Source organism: Chenopodium album, chromosome 25, assembly GCF_948465745.1.
Source record: "Chenopodium album chromosome 25, dcCheAlbu1.1, whole genome shotgun sequence".
Classification (NCBI taxonomy): domain Eukaryota; kingdom Viridiplantae; phylum Streptophyta; class Magnoliopsida; order Caryophyllales; family Amaranthaceae; genus Chenopodium; species Chenopodium album.
Window position 1 is genome coordinate 15756218 of NC_137858.1, and position 25312 is coordinate 15781529.

General features: G+C 35.2%; 2 protein-coding genes across 3 annotated transcripts; both read left to right on the plus strand.

The window, feature by feature from the left end:
- Window positions 1–379: 379 nt before the first annotated feature.
- On the plus strand, window positions 380–1024 carry LOC145613786 (uncharacterized). Its single transcript, XM_081668839.1, has one exon. The coding sequence runs from the start codon at window positions 380–382 to the stop codon at window positions 1022–1024; it is 645 nt and encodes a 214-aa protein (XP_081524965.1).
- Window positions 1025–10675: 9651 nt separating this feature from the next.
- LOC145614882 (BTB/POZ domain-containing protein At1g30440-like) lies at window positions 10676–20968 on the plus strand. 2 transcript variants are annotated; one of them, XM_081669955.1, is made up of 5 exons: window positions 10676–11186; window positions 12638–12793; window positions 14007–14076; window positions 15854–17071; window positions 20066–20968. In XM_081669955.1, exons 2-5 carry the CDS (start codon window positions 12735–12737, stop codon window positions 20603–20605), a joined length of 1887 nt encoding a protein of 628 aa, XP_081526081.1. In that variant the 5' UTR covers window positions 10676–11186; window positions 12638–12734; the 3' UTR covers window positions 20606–20968. The 2 variants fall into 2 exon arrangements, with proteins under 2 accessions (XP_081526081.1, XP_081526082.1); XM_081669956.1 differs by having other exon boundaries at window positions 12661–12793.
- The last annotated feature ends 4344 nt before the right edge of the window (window positions 20969–25312 follow it).

A 25312-nucleotide genomic window follows, 5' to 3' on the forward strand; every position in this document is an offset into this window, starting at 1 on the left:
CGAACCCGAAGTGACCTGACCCGATTTTAACCCAAATTTATTGACCTGAATCGACCCAACCTGACCCGAAGTGACCTGATTCCTGCAGTGAATAGGGTGAAATGGTGAATTAGTTAGTTTAGGGCTTCTTTCTTTCGTTCCTTAGTAATAGGTAATCATCACGGGTTTTTTTTTAGCAATTTTAATTTATTTTTTCAACTTTTTTTTTAAAGTGAATTTAATTTGGTGAACCGACACAAACTTGACCCGATCCGGACTAACTAATCCGAAATTGACCCGACCCGAAATTGACCCAAAAATTGGTCCTAAGAATTGACCTAACCCGAACTAACCCGACCAGAATTAACTTAGTAAAGATGAGCTTCTTACTTTTTCTGCAATGGCTTGGGCTGCGTGGTCTTATCGAAATTCTGTGGTCTTCAATAATCCATGGAGTTGCGTTGTGAGTGGTGTGTTGGGTTACTTACGGCTCGTAAGTGAGTATGGAAAGTATAGCAATGTTGTGGGGTGTGTTCGAGCTGGTATTGTGGCGTCTAGAAGCAGCTGGCAGCCTCCTGCTGATGGAGGTGTGAAAGTAAATACTGATGCAGCGATTATTACAGGGATTGGAGTGGGATTAGGGGCTGTAATTCGTGATGTTGCGGGGAAGCTTATTGCTGTTGGGGTGAAGAGATGTGCAGGGGAGCTTCCTATGAAGCTGGTAGAAGGTATGGCTGCGAGATGGGGGCTGCTCTTAGCCCTGCAGCTAGGCTTCAGCAAGGTAGAATTGGAAGGTGATGCTCTTATTGTGGTGAATGTTGTGAACCAAGGGCAGGTTGGTCGATCTCCAATTGATCTCGTCTTTGAGGATATTATTGATGCTGGAAATAGGCTTGTTAGCTTTAAGTTTAACCATGTGAAGCGTTGTGGTAATAGTGTTGCACACTTGGCTGCTAGATTGTTTCCCCCTAGTGGATCGGAATATGTTTTTCTTAGCTCTTTTCCCCAAGGCATTTTGGCCTTGGCAGACCTTGATTTCGTTTGATTAATAAAAGTCCGATTCTAACGTGCTTTCAATAAAAAAAAAAAAAAAACTAACCCGACCAGAATTGACCCGAAAATTAGTCCTAAAAATTGACCTAACCCAAACTAACCCGACCCGAACGGACTCGGCCCGAACTTGATCAGAAGTGTGACCCGAGCTGACCCAACCTGACCCAAACCCGACCCGAATATTTGCTGACCCGAAAGTGACCCAACCCGACCCAAACGACCCATTTGCCAGGTCTAAATTGTTGATTAGAAAGTTTGTAAGTTATTTATTTATTGAATTTTTTCCAACTAAAAAGGTAAATTTATTGTTATTAATGGTTAATGAAATATCATGTACATATCTTGATTTATTTATTACGAGTAGTTATTACAATCATAAAATAATAATTTAAGATACGTTAAGATTTAGTAAACAATACTAGCTTTAAGTCCCGTGCCATGCACAGTTTTACTAAATTTTTCAGTTAATTATATTGCAATAATTATGAACCAAAAAATTTTATGAAGTATATTTTTACGGCAAACAAAAATCTAGAATTTTAATTCATACCCATGCCAAAGACGTCAAGGATCTTGATGCAAAAGAATTAACTGCATTGATAGATTTTCCAACCAAAACTCACACTTCGATAGCTTAACATACAACTGGTGCTCATTTCCTCAAATGATCCTCATGCTCCTCCATATTCTTGGAGTAGATCAAAAAATCATTAATGAAAACCACCACAAACTTATCCAAATATGGCCTAAAGATTCGGTTCATCAAATCCATGACCACTGCAGTCTGCATGTGCATTAGTTAACCAAATGGCATAATTGCACTAATGCATAATTAATTTTAAGTAACACCCAAAAATTGATACATAAAGTGGTAAAAGTGTTATTGTAGACAATAGGTAACACTTTAGTGGGTGATACATCCGCCCATATTACCTGAGGTCTTATGTAACACTTTAGGTAATGTATGGTAACACTTTTGAAAGTGTTACTATAAACCCTCTTATGTAACATTTTTTTTATAAATTTAGTATCATTTTTAAAGTGTTCCATTTTATTTCTTAGGTAACACTTACTTACCATTAATAATATTTATACTTGTAGGGAATATTTCAAGCATTATCCCAAACTTGAACCCCACTGTGATCATACATTTAAGCATGGTGGCGTCCAAAGGGAAGAAAGCTAGAGCAAAAATGTCGCCAACAAGTTTTAGGAACTTGTAAACCGTTCACAGGGTGAAGGTTACACCCCTTAACGATCCATGAGATCGTCAACTCCAATAGGTCTGGAACCATGACTGGTGTTCGGGGATGAAGGTACGAATCCAATCTAAAAGAGAGAGGACCCGCCCTATAAAATAGGCCTCTACTTTATTCTACTCGTATTCATGTGCGCTTTCTGACTAACATGCAATCATTATATTAACCCTAAACCTGTTTAATCTATGTTGGTTGAATATTAATGCACAAGTAAAACTATTATTGGCGATCACTTGAATTAAAATCATATTAGCCTAAACCAAATTATTAATTATCTTATAGGCGTGATTTCAAGTACAAATTCCCTTTAACATGCATAAAAGGCGTGATCAAGCAATAATAATAATATACATCAAGCAACATGATAATAACAATAATAATAATAACAATAATAATAATCAACGTCATAATCATAATAATCATGATAATAACAATAATAATAATAATCATATCAATGCTAAAGCATAATAATAGCAAGATCCTAGGCATGATACTAACAAGATTAATAACAAACCCTAGTATGTCACTAAATAATAAAGATCAAAGCTTTAACCCTAACATGGTACTAACATGCTATTAAAGAGAACAAAAGACACCTTAAACATGATACTAGAAAGCAATAATAACATCCTAACATGATACTAGGAAGTAATCAAATCTAAACATGTTTTCTACATCGAAATAATTAAATAGGGAGCAACCATATCAAATTTGGATAAAGGTTATGAGGCACAAAAATAATATCCGTCTGTCTTTGAACATCTTTAAATTCGAATAGAATTAGGACTTAAAAAAGGAAAGTTTTTATTTAATACAAATTTTTTAATCTTATCTTTTCAAAAAGGATAATTAAGATCTTTTATAAACTTATAGAAGCTTCTAATCAATCCTAATTAGTATAGGAATGGGATTAAACCTTTGGACCCTCCACATGATCATTGGGTCGTAGATAAAATCCGGTTTGGGCCTAGTTTAGTATTTTGGCCATAATTTCCTCATTATTCATCGGAATTGGGCTTATAATATATCGTTGGAAAGGTCTTTTTAAGCCTCATCCAACTACACCATTATTGGACCCTTATCATGGACCAAACTAAACTTAATTGGACGTTTTCATAAAATAGAGTAGATTTTCAAAAAACAGAAAGAAATAATTTTAATAAAACTAACCGCAACACTTGACTTTTCACACTTTCACTTCATTCGATTATCATTCGACGCAAAAGGTATTCATCACTAGGTTTGGTTTTGGGGAGACACAAAGGGTGTCTACAATACTCATATAGTAACACTTTATCCAACATTTTGTATCACTTTTTCAAACTAATGTATCACCGTCTTGATAATTAGGTAACATTTTTCAATCATCTTTTGACATATAGTAATGCTTTATCAGACATTATGTATCCCTTTTTGTAAACTAATTTAGTAATAATTGTAATAATAATAATAATAATAATAATAGTAATAATAATAATTTTAAATATGCAACATTTTATTGTTCTAATTTAAAAATAATATTAACATGTACAACAACCACGAATTTGAAATTAACATATACAATTGACAATAATTTGAATTGATATAATTTTATAACATCTTAAAAAAAAATGCCATAAACACCAATTTTCTTTAATGACTGAACAATGTAATGAACAAAACAAAAAGAAAGTCAACTTCGATCTCTAGATTAGACCACCAAATTCCTAAAGAGAAAAAGCAAAATTAAAAGCCAATAGCATCAGCTAGCAGTAACAGCAGCAAGCAGTACAAGGCTAGCAGTAATACCAGCTAAAGCAACATTAGGCAGCAGCAACTTGGAGTAACAATAGTCAGCACTCAGCAGTACCAGGCCAGCAGACTGCAGTAGCAGCAGATAGCAGTGAGCCAGTGACATCAGTAAGCATCAACAACAACAACAGACATTTGTAACAGCAAAAAAATAATAGTGACATAAGTTGCTACATGCTATGCAAGCATGTTTCTTGTGGCCTGGTCCATAACAGAAGTTTTTGTTTCCATCGTCTCTGAACTTCCAATGCTCTATCTCATGGTTCTCACTCCTCTACTCATAAATGGAAGAGCATCCGTAAATACAACGAGAATTGAAAAAAGTAGTAAACTGATAGTCTAAGAGTAAAATAATGCTTCATATATTTGGCCTATTACAATTTTTTTTTTGAAACACTCTGCTCTCTTACATAGCATCAAGTAAATTGTAGACATTATAGGGAAAATATGCTCAATAGCCAGCTTATAATATATTAGCCAATTCAAATAGAATATATAATACATCTAAATTAAATTAAGCAACCTTGCAATCAAACTACAGTAGTAGCAACTCTTGTAAGAAACTGAAATTAAATCTATGTACCAATAATAAAAGGAAAGGGAAAGCAAAACTACCAATAATTCCTACAACTATATACTGAACATTGACCAGAACTTCACTACCCACATTGCAAACTTAAAAAAAGTCATATCATCCAAGAATATTAATCTATAAAAAGGTCTAGAAATCAAATTGAGATTGACCATGCTAGGAAGGTTTCCAACAATACCCCTTAAGCTTTTGTCCAATATAACAACATTGACTTCAATCTTATTTTTAATTCTCATTTTCCATTGTAAAAGATCCTCTCTCATTCTTTTCCCCTTTACAACTGGATGTTAAAAGCAATTACCACATGATCACCCTATTAGTTCATCTATGAGCTTAACTGATCTTTATATGAATTAATTTATTGGAAACCTTAAATCACCAAATAATAATTTTTAAAGCAATTACCAAATAACATGTTTTGAACATCTAAACCATAGAAGTTCAACTATGAGCTTGATACTCATCGTAATTTATGACTTTTTAATGTGTGTGCAGGCTTCCTGCACAATCAAGCCTAAGCCACCTTGTTGCCTCATGCCTACTAACCAAGCTGATTTGTTAATTAATAAATTTCTTGGTGATAAATTAGCATATAATAATTCACAATTTTGGCCTCACCCAAAACCTTATTAGCCATTTATCTACCCGATTTCGCTCATGGAATCCAATTCTACGGCTACTTGAAGAAAAGGGCTTAATTGCACTTAAACAACACCAATGAAACTCACCAGAATCCCAATTTCTAAAACAATGCTCAATAATTTAAATAGCAAGCAGAAAAATTCGAGAAACATAAAATAACTAGTAAAAAAGCATTGAAGGTTAGATTAAGCTTACATTTTATGAGGATCAGCATGTAATCAGAGTAGGATTCAAAACCTATACAACATACAAATCAACAGAGTTAAATATTCATCACCCAACTTGTTCAAAGCAAGAAATTAGAATGAGAAATTTAAAAATCAGGAAAAAAAGTATACATAAGGGGAGGGCCATGAAATTACCTCTCGATTAACAACATAAAATGGAGAAATTACGACAAACTATATCATGCCAAACATCCCTCGACTACAAGCAATAATCAATCAAGAAAGTAAGTAATTAGAAAGAAGAAGGCGAGAAGGAAGACAAACTTTTTTACATACAAATATAATTTATTTAATGTGTATATAAAACAAGATACTCAAATTAGTTTCTGATCAGCACATTTGTAACCCACCACAATGGCAATATAATCTAGATATACATACTAATCCAAGTTGCAACTTTAGTATCGAAAAAACATAACAAATAACAAAAATCAATTTGGAATAACACTTAAGATGTTCTAAATTAAAACCATCCTCTAAAGGAAAATTTGATTTAAATAATCCAACCTTTAACGTATTTAATTTTAATAATCCAACCTTTTGATTATTCTATAATAATCCAAGCTTTAGGGTGTGTTCTTATTTATTAGGCCAAACAGGTCACCTAACCTAAAACAGCAGGTCACCTGCCACGTGTTGCGTTTTAATTTGTCCAAAAAAAAAAATAATTTAAAAAAAACACAACTTTTTTTAAAATAAAAAAAAAAAAAATCTTTTTTCCCTTTCTTCTTCTTCCCTTTACCCCTCCATGAATTCAGACCTCGATCCCATTTCCTTCGAGCTCCCCTCGCCACCCCTTTTTCCCTTTCCCGCCGCCCCTTTTTCCCTTTCCCGTCACCCCTTCCCTGCTAACCTCCCTTTACCACTTGCCCTTCCGATCCTCATTCCTTCCCCTAACACCTCCAAACCACTTTCCTTTACCTTCCCTTCTCGAATTCCGGCCACCTTTCCAAAAATCTTATCAATTTCCAGCCACCCCATCCACGCGTATCTCACCCTCGAAACCCCGCGCACCCTCCCTCTACACCAGGAAACTCGGCCCTTCCCTATCCCCTCTTCTCGATTGTCGATTGTTAGATTTCGGCTGTTTTTTGTTCTTCTGGGTTGAGACAAGGATTTGCAGAAATCTGAAAATAGGATTGATTTGTTCATGTTTCTAATTTGTAAGTGGGGTTGTTTATTTTCAATTGGAAAGTCAAAGTTGTTATCTTGATTTGCAAAAACCAAGGAATGATCTTGGTTAGTTTTCTGAAAAACTGAATCTTGGGAATTTTAATTTGGAGGTTGGTTATTGTGGGAGAGAAGGAATTTGAGTTGTTTTGGGAATTTTTATGGAAGTAATCAATCAATGGCAAACTTTAAAGAGGGTGAGCACTTGCATTGGGGTGAGGGGAGGGAGATCGGCAGTAGGGGGTGGGGGTGGTCGGAGAAGGGGACGGTGAAGTTGAAGGTGAAGGTGAAGGGAAAGAAGGAGGAAGGTTGGGATTTGGGAATAATTTTTTTTTTAATATTTTTTTATGTTAAAAAATTGAAAGGAAAAAAAGTTACCTGAAGAACAGGTAGAAGGTCATTTTGGTCTAATAAAATAGAACACCCCCCAAAACTTGGATTATTGTAGAATAATCAAAAGGTTGGATTATTAAAAATAGATACGTCAAAGGTTGAATTATTTAAATCAAATTTTCTTCATCTAAATTGATTGGACTACACTTCTTTATTTTAATTTAATCAAAGAAAGAGCTTATATTACATAAGGATGATAAAAAAAAACATCCTATAAGGCTATAACCCAAAGTTTTGAGGCAAAAACAACCAGGCTGAATACCATGAAGCATAAATGAAAATTTTGCTATCATGGCACCCAAGAGTGGATTAGCCCACATCAAAAGCTGAAAATATTATGACGTTGATTGTTGTGTCAATTAATATTATGTTGCTTGATTATATTAATATTTATTGCTATTGCTTGATCACGCTCTTTCTGCAGGTTTAAAGGGAATTTGTACTTGAAATCACGCCTAATAAGATGATTAATAATTTGATTAATAATTTGATTTAGGCTAATATGATTTTAATTCAAGTGATCGCTAATAATAGATTTATTTGTGCATTAATAATCAACCAACGTAGATTAAATATGCTTATGATTAATTTAAAGAATGCATGTTGGTCGGAAAGCGCACATGAATATCATAATAATTAATTAGCTAGAGATCGTTTAGGGCAGATTCAATCTCTTTTAGGTTGAATTCGTACCATCATCCCCGAATATTCAGTCACGGTTCCAAACCACTATGGAGTTAACGATCTCTGTGATCGTGAATAGGGTGTAACCTTCACATCCGTGAACGGTTTTATTTCTAGTCCTTTTAGTATTGTTTTAGTAAATTTTGTCTTAGTTTATGTTTTTAGGCCTTAGCTGTGAATAATGTGCTTTTTGCTCGGCAACTAGCTTAATTTGCGTGCTTTTTTATGTGATCTTTCACTCTTTTCTCTCTTGATCTATTTTTCTAGGTACTTGGCACTTTGCTCGAAGTTGATGACCAAAGAAAAGGCGAAAGAATTCAATTGAAGAAGCCTTGAAGCCATAAAGAAGCTAAGAAGCAAGCAAGCAACAGCACGCAGCCTAGCAACATGCACCGTGGCGCAGCAGGCTGCACCGTCGCAAGGCAATCCACACCGTGGCGCAGCAGCCCCTTTCCCCACCGCGGGCGCGGCTGCTGACCCCGCGGGCGCGACATTGCAGGTTTCCAGATTTTCGCTTCGACCTGGAGATGCCCCGGAGATACCTCTCCGCGGGTGCGTACTTCTGGGTTTTCTTCGCGTTTTATCTCCAGATTTTCTTTTTTTCTTTCTTGTATTATAAATAGAACGACTTTCGTGAGGCTTGAGGAAGCAAGTTTTTACACTTTCTCTCTCCTCTAATTAGGATTAGGCTTAGATTATGATTTTCTCTCTCTAGTTTAAGAGTAGTTTTAGAGAGAGAAAGCTTGGATTTCAACGGAGATTTGAGAGCTTGAAGAAGCAACTTTGTTGATTCTCTTCTCAATTATTCAATGATCTTTTCTAACTTTCTCTTGTCTTTATTATTGCTTTGTTTAATTTTTGTTTTTGCTTAATTCATTGTTGATTAGAGTAGATGATTAGTTTACTTGTTTGATTCTTGCTGTAATTCTTGTTTTCCATGTTCTTCTTCATTATGATTGCTTAGATTTTGTTCTAGGAAAATGGATGAAGATTATGTTGATAAATTGAATGATTGATTGTGATTAGTATGCAATTGATTCTTGATGATTGTGTATGGATGATGCTTACATTGATTAAAATCTTTCTAGCTAATTGATTCTTGTTTTTTAATTGTGCTTTTAATCAATTGTATGGAAGTGAGTTGGTTGAGAGTCTAGATTCTTCCATGCCTATGCTAGGCTAGTTGCACATGAGTGAATTAGCTTAGTAGGATAATTAGCATGCTTAATTGCGCGTGTGTTGATTGTTCCTAATTGAGATCATGATCTTCTAATTGTAATTTGATGTTGAATTCATTAATTGACAGTTTGGTTTTAAACATTTCATTTAAAATGCTGGATTTGGGCCAAATAACAAGTTTGGGTAATGTTAATATTTGAATTTGTATTTGTTTTAAATCCAGGCCTTATAGAATTATACCCAATTTATCAAACTTTCAAATTCTAACCTAAAGCTTATTAATAAAATATGATATATGTTGGGTCTACTAGGTGAGAGAAATTAATTAATATTGTAAAAGCTTTCCAAATAAGGAAATTGAGCAAGTATTTAAAAACGACAGGAAAAGAAAAGTGTAACAAGTATTTTAAAACGGAGGGAGTATTTCAAATTCGAGTAAACTACACGACTACTCCCTAAACTTAGCACAAAGTTGCAGATCACTCACTAAACTTTCAAAAGTTGCAAATCACTCACTAAAGAGAATTTTGACTTACAACAACAGGTAAAATGCAAGAACCTCCTAAACTTTCTGACAACTCCCTAAGTTTTCTGAATTAATTGCAGCAACTCCCTGAATTTTTTTTAGAAATCTGTTTCTTTTGCTTCCAAAAAACTGGCCGTTATAAAATATTCCATTGCTTTCAAATCTTCTAAACATCAAATCTGCAACAAAAAATCATTGAAAAAAAAAGTTACAAAATATTTCTGCTCAAAATAATAGAGAAGTAAATATGAAATATGTCAAGAGCAGTTATGGAATGAGTTCAGGGGAAAAGAGGTGTCACAGTGGTTTGTTAGTCTCAAAGAGTTATTCTAAGTTAGATTCACAAAAACATAACCAAAATTTTCAAAAAAAATCTCACCCAAACATGCTCTGACATTTACTTAAACAAAAAAAAAAAACACGTACAAGAATATACCTTCTTCAAAGTATAGTCTTCGTGCTTTCTGGCTGGGGTATGAGCTATAGGCCACGATATTCAATTCATTATTCATCTTCAAAGAGAAAGCTTCAAATATTTATTTATTTACTACGTATTTTTTTTGGAGCTTTGTTTCTTGGCGGAATATGGAATAATGAAGAAAACTTCTATAAAAAGCTTTGTTATGAAGTCCTTTTTCCTTTCCTGCAATTCGGGTATTGTGAGAGGTAATGATGGCTTCTCGTTTACCAAGGTGACCTCCCATTGGTTACTCAGTTTTGATTAGATACTCCAAATAAAAAAAAAATTCAAAAGTTTAGGGAGTTACTTGTGTTAACCGGTTACTACCGGAATTATTACCTCTAATGACCGGATGAGTGAGTAACTTGCAAGTTTAGGGAGTGAATTGCAACAAATAGCTTGTTTGGCATCATTTTTGGTTTTCAGTTTCCTGTTTTTTTTAAAACTAAAAACCAAAAACAGGAAACAAGAAAAAGGTATTTCCACTTTTTTGTTGTCAGTTTTCAAAATTATCATGATTTTAATAAATTTTTTAAATAATTTTTGATTAATTATGTGACATATATAATATATACTTTTAAAAACAAAAACCAAAAAAACAGAAAGCCACAACGATATCAAACGAACCCTAAGTTTAGTTAGGGAGTGAGTGAGTGGTTTACGCTTTCAAATTCTAACATTCTTAAAAAATAAAAATAAAAATAAAAAATATAAATATAACTGTCTCTCTCTCCTAAGTTGACCCGATTTGCCCGTTTTTGATTTTCTCTCTCCTCCATTGAAGCATTTTACGAGCTCCGTACTCCATTGAAGATTGATGTGGTTTTCCGTTCTCAAATTCTCCATTAAAGCAACTAGTGAGCTTTAATTTATCTTCTCCATGAAAGTGTACTCTCAATTCTCCCATTGAAGTGGCGTATGAGCTTTCTCTCTCCTCCACTGAAGTGGTGTGTTAAGTTTTCTCTCTCCTTCATTGAAACGGCGTTGTGAGCTTGCTCTCTCCTTCACTGAACGGACTATCACTCCTCCATTGAATCAACTTTAATTTCCTGGTTAATTTGACAGTTTTTTGTGGTCGAAATTATCAGTTGTATATGTTTATTTTTCACTAAAAAAAAGTTGTTTAGCTTCATACTTCCACAACATCTTCTTCCTCCTGGAAGAATTGCAATCAGCATTGCTTTTGGATCATGAAGAATGTTTTGAAACGCTGCAATTATCGAGTTTAAAGGTGCGTAAATCTTCCAATTAGGGTTCTTGTAATTATCCCTTTTCTATTTAGTTCGATAAGAACCCTAGAATTCGAATTGAATTTTTGTTTATTGTCAGTTAATTGATTAATTTCAAATCAAATTGGATGATTAAGAACTAAGAAAGTAAGGTTTCATGAATAATTTCGATTTGATTAAAAGGGAGATGTGGTGGTTGTTGACGGCTGTGATTGGTGCGGCAAGAGGTGAGGGCAGCGCTGCTTATTGTGGTTGTTGCAGCAGGTGGCTGCTTGCGCTGTTGGATGGTGCTGCTATCATTGTTGTTGCCAGCGACGAGGAGGGTGGGGATGAGGCTGGTGGATGCTAGGTGGCTGCAATGTGTTCTGCTGTTGTTTAGAGGTGTCATTGTTGTCATGTTGTGTGGGTTGGCGTGAGGTTCGGGTCAATGGGTCAGGTTCAGGTGAATTTCGAATTATACTTGGAAACAATAAAAAATAGTGTAAAATTTAATGTTATTACGAAATATAAAATTTTGGTCAAATCTGGTCGAATTCGAGTTATTTGGGTTTGGATTTTCCTCTGTAACTTCTGATCGGGTTCGTTCGGGTTATCAGGTTGGGTCAAGGATTGCCAGCCTTGATAAAGTGATAAGTAACCCTACATTCCTAGTCGTAGTAAAAACTACTCCCGCAGTAAAATATAATTTGAAACGCCTAGTAAAAAGAATCTAAGCAACAAATATCAAGAAAAACATGAGTACTCATGAAGGCAAAACCCCCACATGCTCACCCAAAAAGGGTGGTTACACTATATTTTTAAAAGTTATTTGGTAAGTTTTTCCAAGCTGCCATTAATACGCATGTTCAAGTTTTTTTTTTTAATTTTTATTTTTTTATTTCTCAGCTGTTAGGAATTATGGGTCCCTTTCCTTGATGCTACAATTATTACCCTATGTAAATCATATTAAATTTGTCATTAGAAGCCATAAAAAGTTACAGCAAAACGCTGTCTCTTTGTCCCTTTATACTTTAGTACAGTATAAGTGTAATGTGTAATGATTGTCTCTTTGCGGCTATGGGTCCTTATTGGAAGACCATTGTTTCCGATTACCTTGATAAGATCATCAGATTTTCGCTAAATTAGGGCTTTTATCATTGCAAACTTTAGTACTCTCAAGTGTTATTTACTCAATCTTTGAGGGGTTGACCTAATTTCTGTGTTTTTTTTTTTAATTTATTATGGGTTGTTATGGTAAGGTAGGTTAGTTTTGGTTACAGAGTTGGGTTTTGCTTCTTTAAGCAGTTTGTTTTGTGATTGGAATGAACTGGGTTTTGCTTCTTTACTCATTGATTTGCTCAAATTTTGGCTGATTTTACACTAAAAATGGGTGATTTTGTTGAGGTTTAGGGTTGATTTTGATGCAGAGTTGCTTATTAAAGAGCCTACATTTGATTATGTATTGAAATTTTAGGTTTTGGTAAATTTGATTTGAAGGGTGCTTATTTGTGATCTCTGAAGAAGGGAGCAAGTTACTGTCACTTTGATTTTTGGACTGCATTGTGGAAAAAATGGCTTGTGTGAAGTTGGGATCTAAGAGTGATGCATTTCAGAGAAAAGGGCAGGCATGGTAATGGTTTCTCTCATCTTTGATTTCTGTTTCATTCTATTTTATTCAATTCTTTGATGTTATTGATGTTATAATCCCGAATTAGCGGCCTCTTCGGGTTAGGAATATTAGGATTAGTGTTACTTCATTTTACCTCAAGTATATGTGCTCGACACTCGTTACCAAGACTAGGGCAAGATACAATGAATAATGCATTATCATTAAATGTTTTTATATGACACCTTTAATCAAGCTAAAGTAATTTTGTCAAGGTTGTGATGAATGTTGCCAGTTTTTTTGTTTTATTTTGGTGATGCTATATATGTTTCTAGCATTTTTTTCTTTAAGGGAAGAGTGTTAAAAATTGTAGCAGAAGAGTAGGTAGGCTGATAGATAAGAGGAATATAATTGTTTCTCTCTAAATGAGGCTTTTTGTTAGAACTTGGGTTTATTGGTTGTTAGTGGCCTTATATTAAGGCATACTTTGGTTAAGACTTCATCATGGTGCTAAATTATAAGCTATGTCATCTCAACTTTTATTTTGTTTTATGTATCTGTTTGGACTCTCAGGCTTGTGGGGATTGAGATAAGAAACTAGCTAACTATCTAGTCTTTGTGTAATTATATGTAAGCTTCTTGTTAAGTAGGGCTTACGTTTCACAAATGCTGTGTCCTGTCCATGTTATTAGATAGCTCTCAATTTGGAAGTATGGCACTGATATCCTCGTGCGAGTAACACAGACTGTTGGTCTTAGATGACTCATTAGTTGTGGTGGTGGAATTTATGTCATTAATGTTTAATGGGAAGAAATAAGGCTAAATGTACGATATCAAACAAAAAAATGTAGCAGAAAATGATAATGGATGAGTTGTTTATGAACTGAGAGAGGTCAATGAGCAAAAGACTGAAAGTGACTGTTTCAACTTCAAACCAAACTGTCATATCTGACTTGAGAAATTTCATTCTTACCAATGTTTTGGAATTGTTGTTAATTACGTGCTCCATTGCTCTCAAATTTACTCCATTGTGGTGGACATATGAAACTTTTCTATATGCCTCACAGAGCCTTAGCTAGCTTATGAACTTATATCTATAACTCAAGAAACTTGTTATTGTTTGCATAATTGTATGAGCAGCGTCTGCCATTGGTTCTCGAATATACGTCTCCTTTTATATATCAAGTTTGCTATCTGATTTTACACTTTGAAAAATTGCTCTATTTACCATTTACAGGTTCTGCACAACTGGTCTTCCAAGCGATATTGTCGTTGAAGTTGGAGAAATGTCTTTCCATCTCCACAAGGTAATGTGCACCTCTTTTATTCCTTTTCTTCTGGCAATTTTTCATTTAATTTAATCAACTTGCCATTGATGAAAATCTCTGTTTTCCAGTTTTGCACTGATGTTTCACTGTAATATGTTTTTGTTGACTGTATGATAGCTTTAATCTGTTTTCTCTCCGTTATATGCTGAGAAGTTTTAATCACATAAATAAGATGATTTGTTAGAAAAGATGATTTATTGCAGAGGTAGTTTATAGGATCGAGATAAATTCAGTGAACCTTTTCGTTGTTATTACTACTTCCATTGGAGGAATATAAGGGTGAAGGAAGTGTCAACCAATACATTGTAGCTTGCTTAAGCATTTAAATTTTCTTTTTTTTTTCTACAAATTGTACTATAATTTCTTTCTAAAATAAGACAAGATATGCAGTATGCTCTACCATGTCAAAGACATATTATGTACTTGAAAAATGCTTCGTATTTATTCAACTTTTAACCGTGTCAATCTAGATCTACCAATCATAAAGCCAGGTTGAACCAATAATATAGGTAACAAAATTGGTTATAAGAAGTCAACAACAAGACAAGAGTGTATACGGTCTTAGCTTGGTTGAGAAATTATACTAGGTTACTTGGGAAATTATTGTGTTTATTTCCTCTCTTTCATTTAGCCTTTTTTGCAACATGAAACTTTTAGTTTTATATATATTGTGCAGAAAAATTTGACTAAAATTGGATGTGCATAAATTGTAAACATAATGTGCCCTATTCTGTTTCTCGAGAAATTGAAATTGTAAACTAAAATTTGCACATTTAGTAGAAAAATTATGCACAAGTTTAAAATATACATATTCATCTTTTCTCATAAACTCCTCATGAACTGTACAAACAACTAATTTAATTTTGCAATATGCACCAAGCTTAAGTTGTGGTGCTCAGGGATATATCTATATTGAATAAGAACCAGATATGAGTAGGTTAACTTTAAGTTCTGGATAAATACAAGGTTTGGGATCAAATGTCATTTCTCTTTCTATATAGTTGGCATAAATATACGAGGAAGGTGGCTAAACCATTAATGTTATGATTTACTTGTTTGAAAATATTATTCTGTTTATTGTGAGTTTGTTGGAAACCATCTAGTTCAAGATTTTTCATTTATCCATTTGAGGGAAAATTTGCTTCTACACTTGAAATTTTGTTAATGATCTTACATTCTATGTACACAGTTGTAAGTTGTTAACACCTTCTTCCTTTTTTCTCGCCTAACAAATATACCATTATATTTAGATGAGCTAATAAGCGCACCAAGAAATCAGATGATTATTGCTAAACCAAATATCTGTTATGCATCACTCTTCAGAATATTAAACGGAAAGATGAATTTGTAGTTTATTTTTGACACTTGCATAATCTAGTTTATGCTGATAATGCAATCATGCTAGATGCATCATATGTGGCTTGGACTAGGCTATATGAGCATTGATGTAAGGATTTCCATGTTATTTTTATTGCATTCTTGGTAGTGAACTTTAAGATAAAACTTATGCACCTAATGTTGCTGTTTTTGCTTCATGTCCTTTTTTATTTATTTGTTAATATTTTTTGGGAGTTTCTTAGGTGGGTTATGAGATTTTGATGGGTTTGCGATTACATTTGTAATGTATTCTACATAGTTTTGGATGGATTATTACGTATTGCTGTGAAAATTAAAGAAAAAACTAAATTCCAATATTTATTCTATTTGTTTTATGCCATGAGTCCCATGACATAATTTCACAACTTTGCTGCTACAGTTTCCTTTACTCTCACGGAGTGGTGTCATGGAAAGATTAATTGCTGAAGCTGTTGAAGGAGAAGAGGGTTCTGTTATAAGTTTAAGTGATCTGCCTGGTGGAGCTAAAATGTTTGAACTTGTTGCGAAGTTCTGTTATGGTGTGAAACTTGAACTTACATCCTCAAATGTTGTATACTTGCGCTGTGCTGCTGAACATCTTGAAATGACTGAAGAATATGGAGAAGGTAATCTGATTTTTCAAACAGAAACATTCTTAACTCAAGTGGTCCTCAAAAGTTGGAAAGAGTCTTTGAGAGCTCTCCAAACATGTGATGACATACTTTCCTATGCTGATCAACTCAACATTACAAAGAGATGTATTGAAGCATTGGCTGTCAAGGCAAGCACTGACCCCAATCTATTTGGTTGGCCTGTTGTGGAGCGTGGTGGCCCAATGCAAAGTCCTGGTGGCAGTGTTCTGTGGAATGGCATTAGCACAGGTGCTAGACCTAAAAATTCAAGCTCGGATTGGTGGTATGATGACGCGTCAACTTTGAGCTTCCCTCTTTACAAGAGGCTGATATCAGTCATGGAATCTCGGGGCATCAAATCAGAGATTATTTCTGGATCCATTGCTTATTATGCTAAAAGATATCTACCTGGACTGAACCGGCGGCAAGGTGATTCCAGCTCCCGTCTTGGGCCTCCATCTATGTCAAGTCCACCGTCTGAAGAAGACCAGAGGTTATTGGTTGAAGAGATTGACCGATTGCTTCCCATGCAGAAGGGGCTTGTCTCAACCAAGTTCCTTTTTGGCCTACTTCGAACTGCCATGATACTTCGAGCAGACTCAGCTTGCATATCAACCTTGGAAAAGAGAGTTGGAATGCAGCTTGATCAAGCAAATTTGGAAGACCTTTTAATGCCCAACTTTTCTTATTCAATGGAAACTCTATATAATGTGGATTGTGTACACAGGATTCTCGAGCATTTCCTCATCATGGATCAGGCAAATGGGGGTGCCTCCCCTTGTTCCATTGATGATGGACAATTGATAGGCTCACCTTCTTTGACCCCTATTACAATGGTTGCTAAATTGATTGATGGGTACCTTGCTGAGGTGGCACCTGATATTAATTTAAAACTTCCTAAATTTCAAGCCCTTGCTGGAGCTGTTCCGGAGTTTGCAAGGCCCTTGGATGATGGCCTTTATCGTGCTATTGACATATATCTTAAGGTAATTTTAAATATTTACATACTTTGTATCTGTTTTGTTGCATCTCTTCTCATGGAATCTGGTTCGCAACTGGCAGAGTGCTAGGCCAGCTGCTAATAGTATTTATTCGCAACTGGCATAGTATTAGGCTAGCTGCTAATAGTCTTTATTTGCAACTAACATAGTACTTAGGCCAGTTGCTAATAGTGGTTATTTGCAACTGGCGTAGTACTAGGCCAGCTGTTAATAGTGTTTTTTTTTTTTTGAAATAAAAAAAGACTATTAGCAGCTGACCATAAGGTTAAAACATTATCATAAGACACAATCACAATTTAAAATAGTACTCAAAGAAGAAGAAAAAAAAGAGCTTAGAAAACAAAGCATTCATAAACAAAGCATTCATAATATTAGATGGATTTGAAAAGAGGAACATGCTGAAATCATGAACATAAATAACATAAATTCAGTTTCAAGTGGCAAACTTATCAAGAGCCTGATTGGTTTAGCATCATATATTAGTTTTAGCTATAAATTTTAATAGAAGAGAATAGTAGTTGAGCTACGTTAATATATATATATATATAAAAAAAGAAAAGGTTTTGTCTGAATTGATAGTCAGATAAACTAATCATTAGAATGGCAGGAATATTTAATACATTTCATAAGATTCAAGAATTGCAATTCAAAAAGATGTGTTTCATCTTCACCCTAAAAAATCATTTAGTTATCAGGAGAAAATAAAAACAAACAGAGATAGTTACCTGCTCAATGATAAAGTTGTCAGTCAAAGCAATTCTCTGTTTGTTAACCTTTCAGAACCCCTCTTGTAGAACAGATTCCTCACAGCCTTCAAGGTAGGGTATCTACAGAGGTAGGGTTGTGGTAAGATACCAATCAAACTCAAAATAGGAGATACCTACTCCACTAACTTCAAATATGATCTTTCCATCAAAGAATCATTGGACTCATTGTGAAGCAAAACCTGTATTCCACCAATTTCACTTTGAACTCCTACTAGTACCCTGGACATATTTCACTTGTCAAAAACCAAAACAGCATCATATATGAATTAGAAAGCACAGTTATAGTACGTTCACTCGTATCCTTCACCATAAGATAGACATAGAAGTTCTGTAGCTGGGACAACCACCAAGCACATCATATCTTTAATATTTTTGCCATCAATATGTTTTGAGATAATCTAAAACAGACTGGGGTGGGCATTTATCTTTTCCCATTATAAGAAAGTACACATGCAGAGACACTTAGACTCTAGGATATTGTCACAGCTGAAGGACTAGTCTCTCCAAATTTTGTATTCTCTTCCGGTTTGACATCCCATTCTTCCATGTCTGCGAAGACCTGGGTTTTGCAAAGACACAGAAAATCAGATTCAATTGATAAAGTAACCATAAGAGTGTTAACACGTAAAATATGGATGTGTCTAAATGCTATTTATAACAAACTCTATTTCTAAGTTTGTACTCGGATTAAACCAGAGAGGAAATTTATACCGTTGAGCACAAAAACAAAAGGATATGTTAGGCCAGGAAATCAAAGATATCTAAAACCAGCACATAAGTGAGACAACACATACAAATATGATCATAGAACAAATGAGGTTAATGGGGGTTTGACTTTCATACTTTGCATTATATGTAATCAAAACCTGGTTTAAGGTATGTGGTTCCAGATAAGTTTTATTCCCATTCCAAATATCATACCTCATACCAGAAGTTGAATATATCCAATAATCCATTATCAATCTAATTTACTTCAGAAACAAAGATAAAAACAGATTTTCAACTGAATTGGAGGAGCTCTGCTATTTAATATTCCAAATAAAAAGATATAAAGACCTTACATCTACACACAACGATTCAGCAGAAATGCCCAGCATCTAAACCTCTAAGCCCTAAGTCACGGGACAACATCAGTTTATACATCAAGACCTAGAATATTACAAGTTTGTTTTAGTCCAAATTTGAAACATACCCAAATCCAAATAGAAGGCAACCTTTAAAGTTTTCTTTAAACTCAGAAACTGATGATTCAAATCAGTGCAAGGATTAAGAATTGCAAAAGTCATACACTTTTGAACAGAGCTATAACTGAGCATGAATTGATCAAGAACGCATCACAATACAAGTATTAACCAAATGTTTGTGTACTAGTATTATTTACACTTTGGAAGTGATGATGAAAGCAAATTGATTTGATTATTGTTAAAGGAAGACATGATTAAATAAGATTAATATAGCTATGTAACTAACCACACAAAAGAAAAAGAAAAAAAAAAAGAAAATTAGGTAAAAGATTGACTGAACAAAAACAGCGAATTCTAGAAGCAGAAATTACAGAATCACCAAATTCTTGATCTGGATATCTTGCAAATTGTAGAAAGATTCGAACTTTATCAAAACCCGACTTTGAAATCACCTGAAAATTCAAAATAAAAACAGAATAATACATTAGCCGAACAAAAAGCGTAGTCTGGCATAAAAAATTGAAAAACTAGGTAAGAGAAGATAGAATAAGGTTCGAAAATGGGAATTTAAATCGCAAACCCTAAACAATGAACAACAACAGCAATAGCAATCGAGGAACCACAATCTCTTCCTAAGCCTTGTGAGAGGGACTGCCTTAAAGAATCATCAATTTGTATGCTATCTTAAGTTTTAATAATTTTAGTACCCTAGATTTATTGGCTTTTGATCCTCCTTTGCATAACTACCCCCCCTCCTCCCACAGACCCACACCCCCCCCCAAAAAAAAAAAAAAAAAAAAAAAATAACGAAGACAGTGTTGAAAGTTGAAGATCTGGTAATGTTCTTAGGAGTACAGTCCATATTTATCGTTTCCTGTATTCTGGCTAATTACCTATTGTATTTATTCTTTCTTTCCTCTTGTGATCTGTCTCCTTATCAAGGTATTTGTAAGTTTGTTTATTTTTGTTTATACCATGCCCCATCTTCTCGAGTCTTATGTGTCTAATGATGATTTTGTTATATGCAGTCTCATCCTTGGTTATCAGAAGCAGAGAGAGAACAGTTGTGTAGGCTAATGGATTGTCAGAAATTATCCTTGGAAGCTTGTACACATGCCGCCCAGAATGAGAGGTTGCCCCTAAGAATAGTAGTACAAGTCCTCTTCTTTGAGCAGCTCCAATTAAGGAATTCGATTGCTGGCTGCTTTTTGGTTTCAGAGAATCTTGAAGGCTCCAGACAGTTGAGAAGTGGCGTTGTTGGATCCAATGAAGGAGGTTGGGCTACTGCAGTGAAAGAGAATCAGGTATTGAAAGTTGGAATGGACAACATGAGAATGCGGGTTTCTGAGCTCGAGCAGGAGTGCACAAACATGAGAAATGAAATCGAAAAACTTGGTCGAGGTAAGAGTTCAAGCGCTTGGGGAAATGTGTCCAAAAAGTTGGGTTTCAGGCTGAAGTCTCAAATGTGCAGTGCTGAAGAAGGGTCAGTCAGTAACCAAAGTAGCGTTTTAAGTGGAAAAATTGAAAAGTTGAAGGAAAAGCCAGGGAAGCACAAAAAGAACTTGTAATTTTTTTCCTCTTTCTCATCGTAGCTGCTGCCTCCATTTCTACCAATTCCTTCATTTATTTTTGGAAGCCCGATCAAATTTCACTGCTAACCATCTTTCTATCTCTTGAACTGGAGCAGGATCTCCCAGATTGTGTATTAGTGATTCTACATTCTTTTCCCATCTTTACCAGTGACCACGTCTTTGTAATGAAGTGGACTACATACATCCAAGATGTATTAATCTCGTTGAGTTACATGTGCATTCTTCTTAAGACATCTGTTTCTGCTAGTTGATTAAAGCCTGTGATATAATTTTGCTACATTTTGTGGAGGAGTATAGCTTGTATTTGCAATTGGTTGCTTGAAATTGTTATTCCAGAGCTTTTAGCCTGTTGCTTAGTCATCTTTGTTTCGTAAGGTGTTGCATTCGAGTGCAATTTTATGTGATGATCTCCAACTGAAGTCTGGGGACAAGCTTGTTCTTGTGATTACTGTCTACTGCTTGTTCCGTAATATTGCATTTCCGGCTCTTTCACTCTGCATTCAGATTGATTAGGTTGAGTTCATCCAAATACAAAATTTATCTTCACAATTATTTCTCTGCTTAAAACTAAGTCAAATAATGAATATATCTATTTTGACAAGTGTTTTTCACTCAAATAGTTAAAACTTAGGAGGATGTGTTATACATATATTGGAAATGGAATTTTAAAAAACAAGTCGTTTGGTTGGATCTTTTGTAATGGATTCGAACTCCATGTCATTGAATCCTTGGTTGAGCCTGCTACTTATCGGTTGCAGCAGTGAATAAAGTGATACAGACATATATGGAAGATTATTTAGAATCCATTCTATCAATTTTATTGTTAAGTTGGGTTTTACTGATGAAATCTCATACCTAAAGAGTTCTAATTCTACTCCATCTCCTTAGAATCCCATACTCACTTCACCCCTAAAGTTTCACAATCTATTCTATTATAATGGATGTGTGCAATGTAACAATTTGGGAATTCACCATCAAACACAAAATTATATATAGCTAAACACGATAATAAAAGAGACAATATTAATGAGGAAAGTTTGATTTCCTTCGATCATTAGCAAAATGTCTGTAGCCTGTAAACTTCTGGTAGAATAGTAGCAAACTTTCTTGCTCTTGATTTTGTCATCCATTCTAGAAGAATGCATGGAGCCTTATCTTTGTCATCCTTGAAAATGGGCTTGCTTGTCTCACTTTGAAGCAAATGGGTTCTTAAAAGAAGGTTTAGAATACACACCAACAATACTCATTTTATCACACTTTTCAAACTCTTCCATGGGCATCAACATGAACCTTTTGTCCAAGCTTCCTCTCAAGTCCATCAACAAGCATAGCAAATCCTATGCTTCGAGGCCTTTTCAATTTCACTCAAAATAGAAAGCTTTTCAAACTCCCTGGCACACTTCTCTACTGACATAAGCATTCAATTTAAAATAAGCATCTTGCAGATAATCTCTAGCACGCACAAAAGCACTAATTCAAGTGTTTTGTTAGTTTCTCCCAAGAAGCGACTTTAGATTTTCCTTCTTTCCTCCTATATGAACTTAAAGTTATCAACACGAAGAAGCATGTTTTGTAAGTTTATGGATGACCAATTTACAACGTTTTTCATTATTACAACCCTTATAATTAAACATGTTTTCCATACTTTTAACCAAATCAAGAAATGCATTAGGGTTAAGATTACCTCCAAAATCCAGAAATTCCAACTTGATGCCTCGGACATGATTGTCCTCATAGTGACGTTGGTGGTGTTCCCTTCTTCGGTGAGGAGAGTGAGAACCATATTCTCCAATTGGACTTCTCTTTCTTCTAGGGCCTCTTTTATTTTTCAAAACATCAAAAAGTTTATCAAACTTCCTTTCTAGAACATCCAATCTAGAGTGCTCAAGGTGAATTTCTTCATCTTCACAAAAATACCTATCATCCATATTTCAAGAGGGTAAGTTTGTAACTTGGAGAGAGAAAAATTTGAACTTTGTAGGGGAAAGATGAGATCTTTTGAGAAAGGGGAAGAGAGATTAAAAAGGTACTCCCACCGTCTCATATTGTAGTTCTTGTTTGTGTTTTTTCACTGTAATTAAGAAATGACGTACATTAAAAGTAGACAAAAGTTAGACAAAAGTACAAGGCAAGTGGATAATTTAAGGGAAGAAAAGTGAAATTAAAGTACAATTATATATAGACAAAAGATAGAGAGAGAAAGTGGAAAAAAGTACAAGACATGTGGATAATTTAAAGATAAATTAGGAAGTTCTATGAATAAAGTTAAGAAAGTGAGGTTATAATGGTCTTTACATGCTATCCAAAAATAGAAATAGGAACAGTATTTTGGGTCTCCAAACTAGGAAATCATGAACTATATTGTGGGACGGGGGGAGTAGAATCTTTTTAGGCTAATAACCTAGGTTCTTGATACCATATAGCTACAACAAGAACCAAGAAAAACCAACTCCCAAATCCAAGCTTCAATGTTTAAGGTGCAATTTGAGAGAGAATAAGTAACAAATAACGACAAATTCTTAGCTTATTATATTACATTAATCACCAAGATTATGCAATAAAGGTTTAATATTACTTATATATCGAATTATTGTACAACTATAAAAGTGTAACTATTTGGTGTTACCTAATGTGACTTGTGTAGTAGTAACACAAAGTAGAGCAAATACTAGGGGAGAATCACATAAATTTGCAAATAATCACCAAGATTAAGGAGAGAGGAAAAAAAAAATTCTCATTCAAAGTTCAAAAGAGGAAAGAATTATGTCTATTACAACGGATTCTCTTCTCCTTTTATATGGAGAGAAATAAAACCTACTAATTTAAGCTTAAAATAAAATAAAGTTGTCCAAACAAGCGAAAATACAAAGGTAGTAACCCGGAATGTCTTGAAAGTTCGAGAAAGCAACTAAAAGTTCGGGCAAATCACCGTGAAGCTTAACTTCTCCAAACAAGCTGATTTAAGATTTTAAGGAAGTTCAGGCGAACCTTCAAGAGGTTCAGATGAACTTTTGGCCAAATAAGACATCTTAACTTCAAATGCGCATAACTTCTTCATTTCTATAAACATTACTCAGAACATGTTATTCAGTGTTACTTACTTTGTAATCCTCCTAGTATTGATATTTATTACTCATTTTTTGAAGAGACCTCATCATTGGATGGATAGTCAATTTGGGTTTTGAAACTGATAGAATATGATAAATATTCTCGATATTATTTTGTATAGAAGGATATAGTTCGTTAATATTTTGTAATTATCTTGTGAGATAATTCTTCCTAGTTCTCACAAGAAGGATATAGAAGAATAAAAACTCTCAACCTTCAATGGATGATATTGATACCATGAAACTCTCAATCAAATCACTCCGGCTCAAGCTCTCTTTGGGGTAGTTCCGTCCTATGATCACCTTCGGGTTTTTGGGTGTCTTTGTTTTCCGAACTTGTCTACTACTATGTCTCACAAACTAGCACCTCGTTCCACACCCTGCGTGTTTTTGGGTTACCCTTCCAACCATAGAAGTTACCGTTGTTTGGATCTCAAAACCAACAAAATAATCATCTCTCGTCATGTCACCTTTGATGAGAATACTCTTCCATACCGCAACATTTCTATGTATCGCCAATCCGATTATGATTTTTTTGTCTTCTGTGATCCATCTCCATATTTTTTGCATCACCCCTCATTGCGTTTGATGCATCAAAATCCCAAAAACCCACCTCAAACCCACGGACAGTGTAGTCCGCCAGCAGGCCGCGACATTTTGCCTCACACTGCAGCCTACCCGCGGACCAGTCTGCCTGGCCTTGCTGCCTCGCATTCTGCTAGCCAGGCAGAGCTGCCAGCCACCCCTGCTGCTTCGCACAGCCCCGCACCGAGCCAGGCAGTGCAACTAGGAAGCCCAGCCACACATTCTGCTGGCTCGGGCAGTGCTGCTGCACCTAACAGCCCAGCCACGCTCACTGCTGGCTCGGGCTCCCCTGCCTACACACCTCCCCCTCTTCGTGGCTGCCCCCCATCACACCAACTCGTCCACCTCCCTCTCCTCAAATGCAAACACGTTCCAAACACGACATTTTTAAACTGAACCCAAAATTCGGCCTTGCCACCACCACCCCGAGTCATCCAATAACCCGCTCCCCGCTTCCCAAAAATCACAAACAAGCCCTTTCCGACCCAAATTGGAATGCTGCGATGCGTTATGAATATAGTGCTTTAATTAATACGGGGACATGGGAATTGGTCCCTAGGCCTACGGGGGTGAATATTGTTAATTGTATGTGGCTTTTTCTTCATAAATTGAATTCTAATGGTGATTTGGAGCGACACAAAGCTCGTCTTGTTTGTAATGGTAATCACAGGTTGAAGGAGTGGACTGTGACGAAACTTTCAGTCCGATTGTGAAACCGGCCACTATTCGTACGGTGTTAAGCTTGACTATGACTCGTAAGTGGGAAATTCATCAACTTGATGTTAAAAATGCTTTTTTACATGGTGATTTGAAAGAGTGTGTGTATATGCATCAACCCCCCGGTTTTGTTGACAAGAGATTTCCAGGCTATGTTTGCAGACTCCGCAAGGCTCTCTATGGTATAAAACAAGCCCCAAGGGCTTGGTATCAACGGTTTGCTATCTTTCTCTTGTAGATGGGGTTTGTCATTTCTAAGAGTTACAGTTCTTTG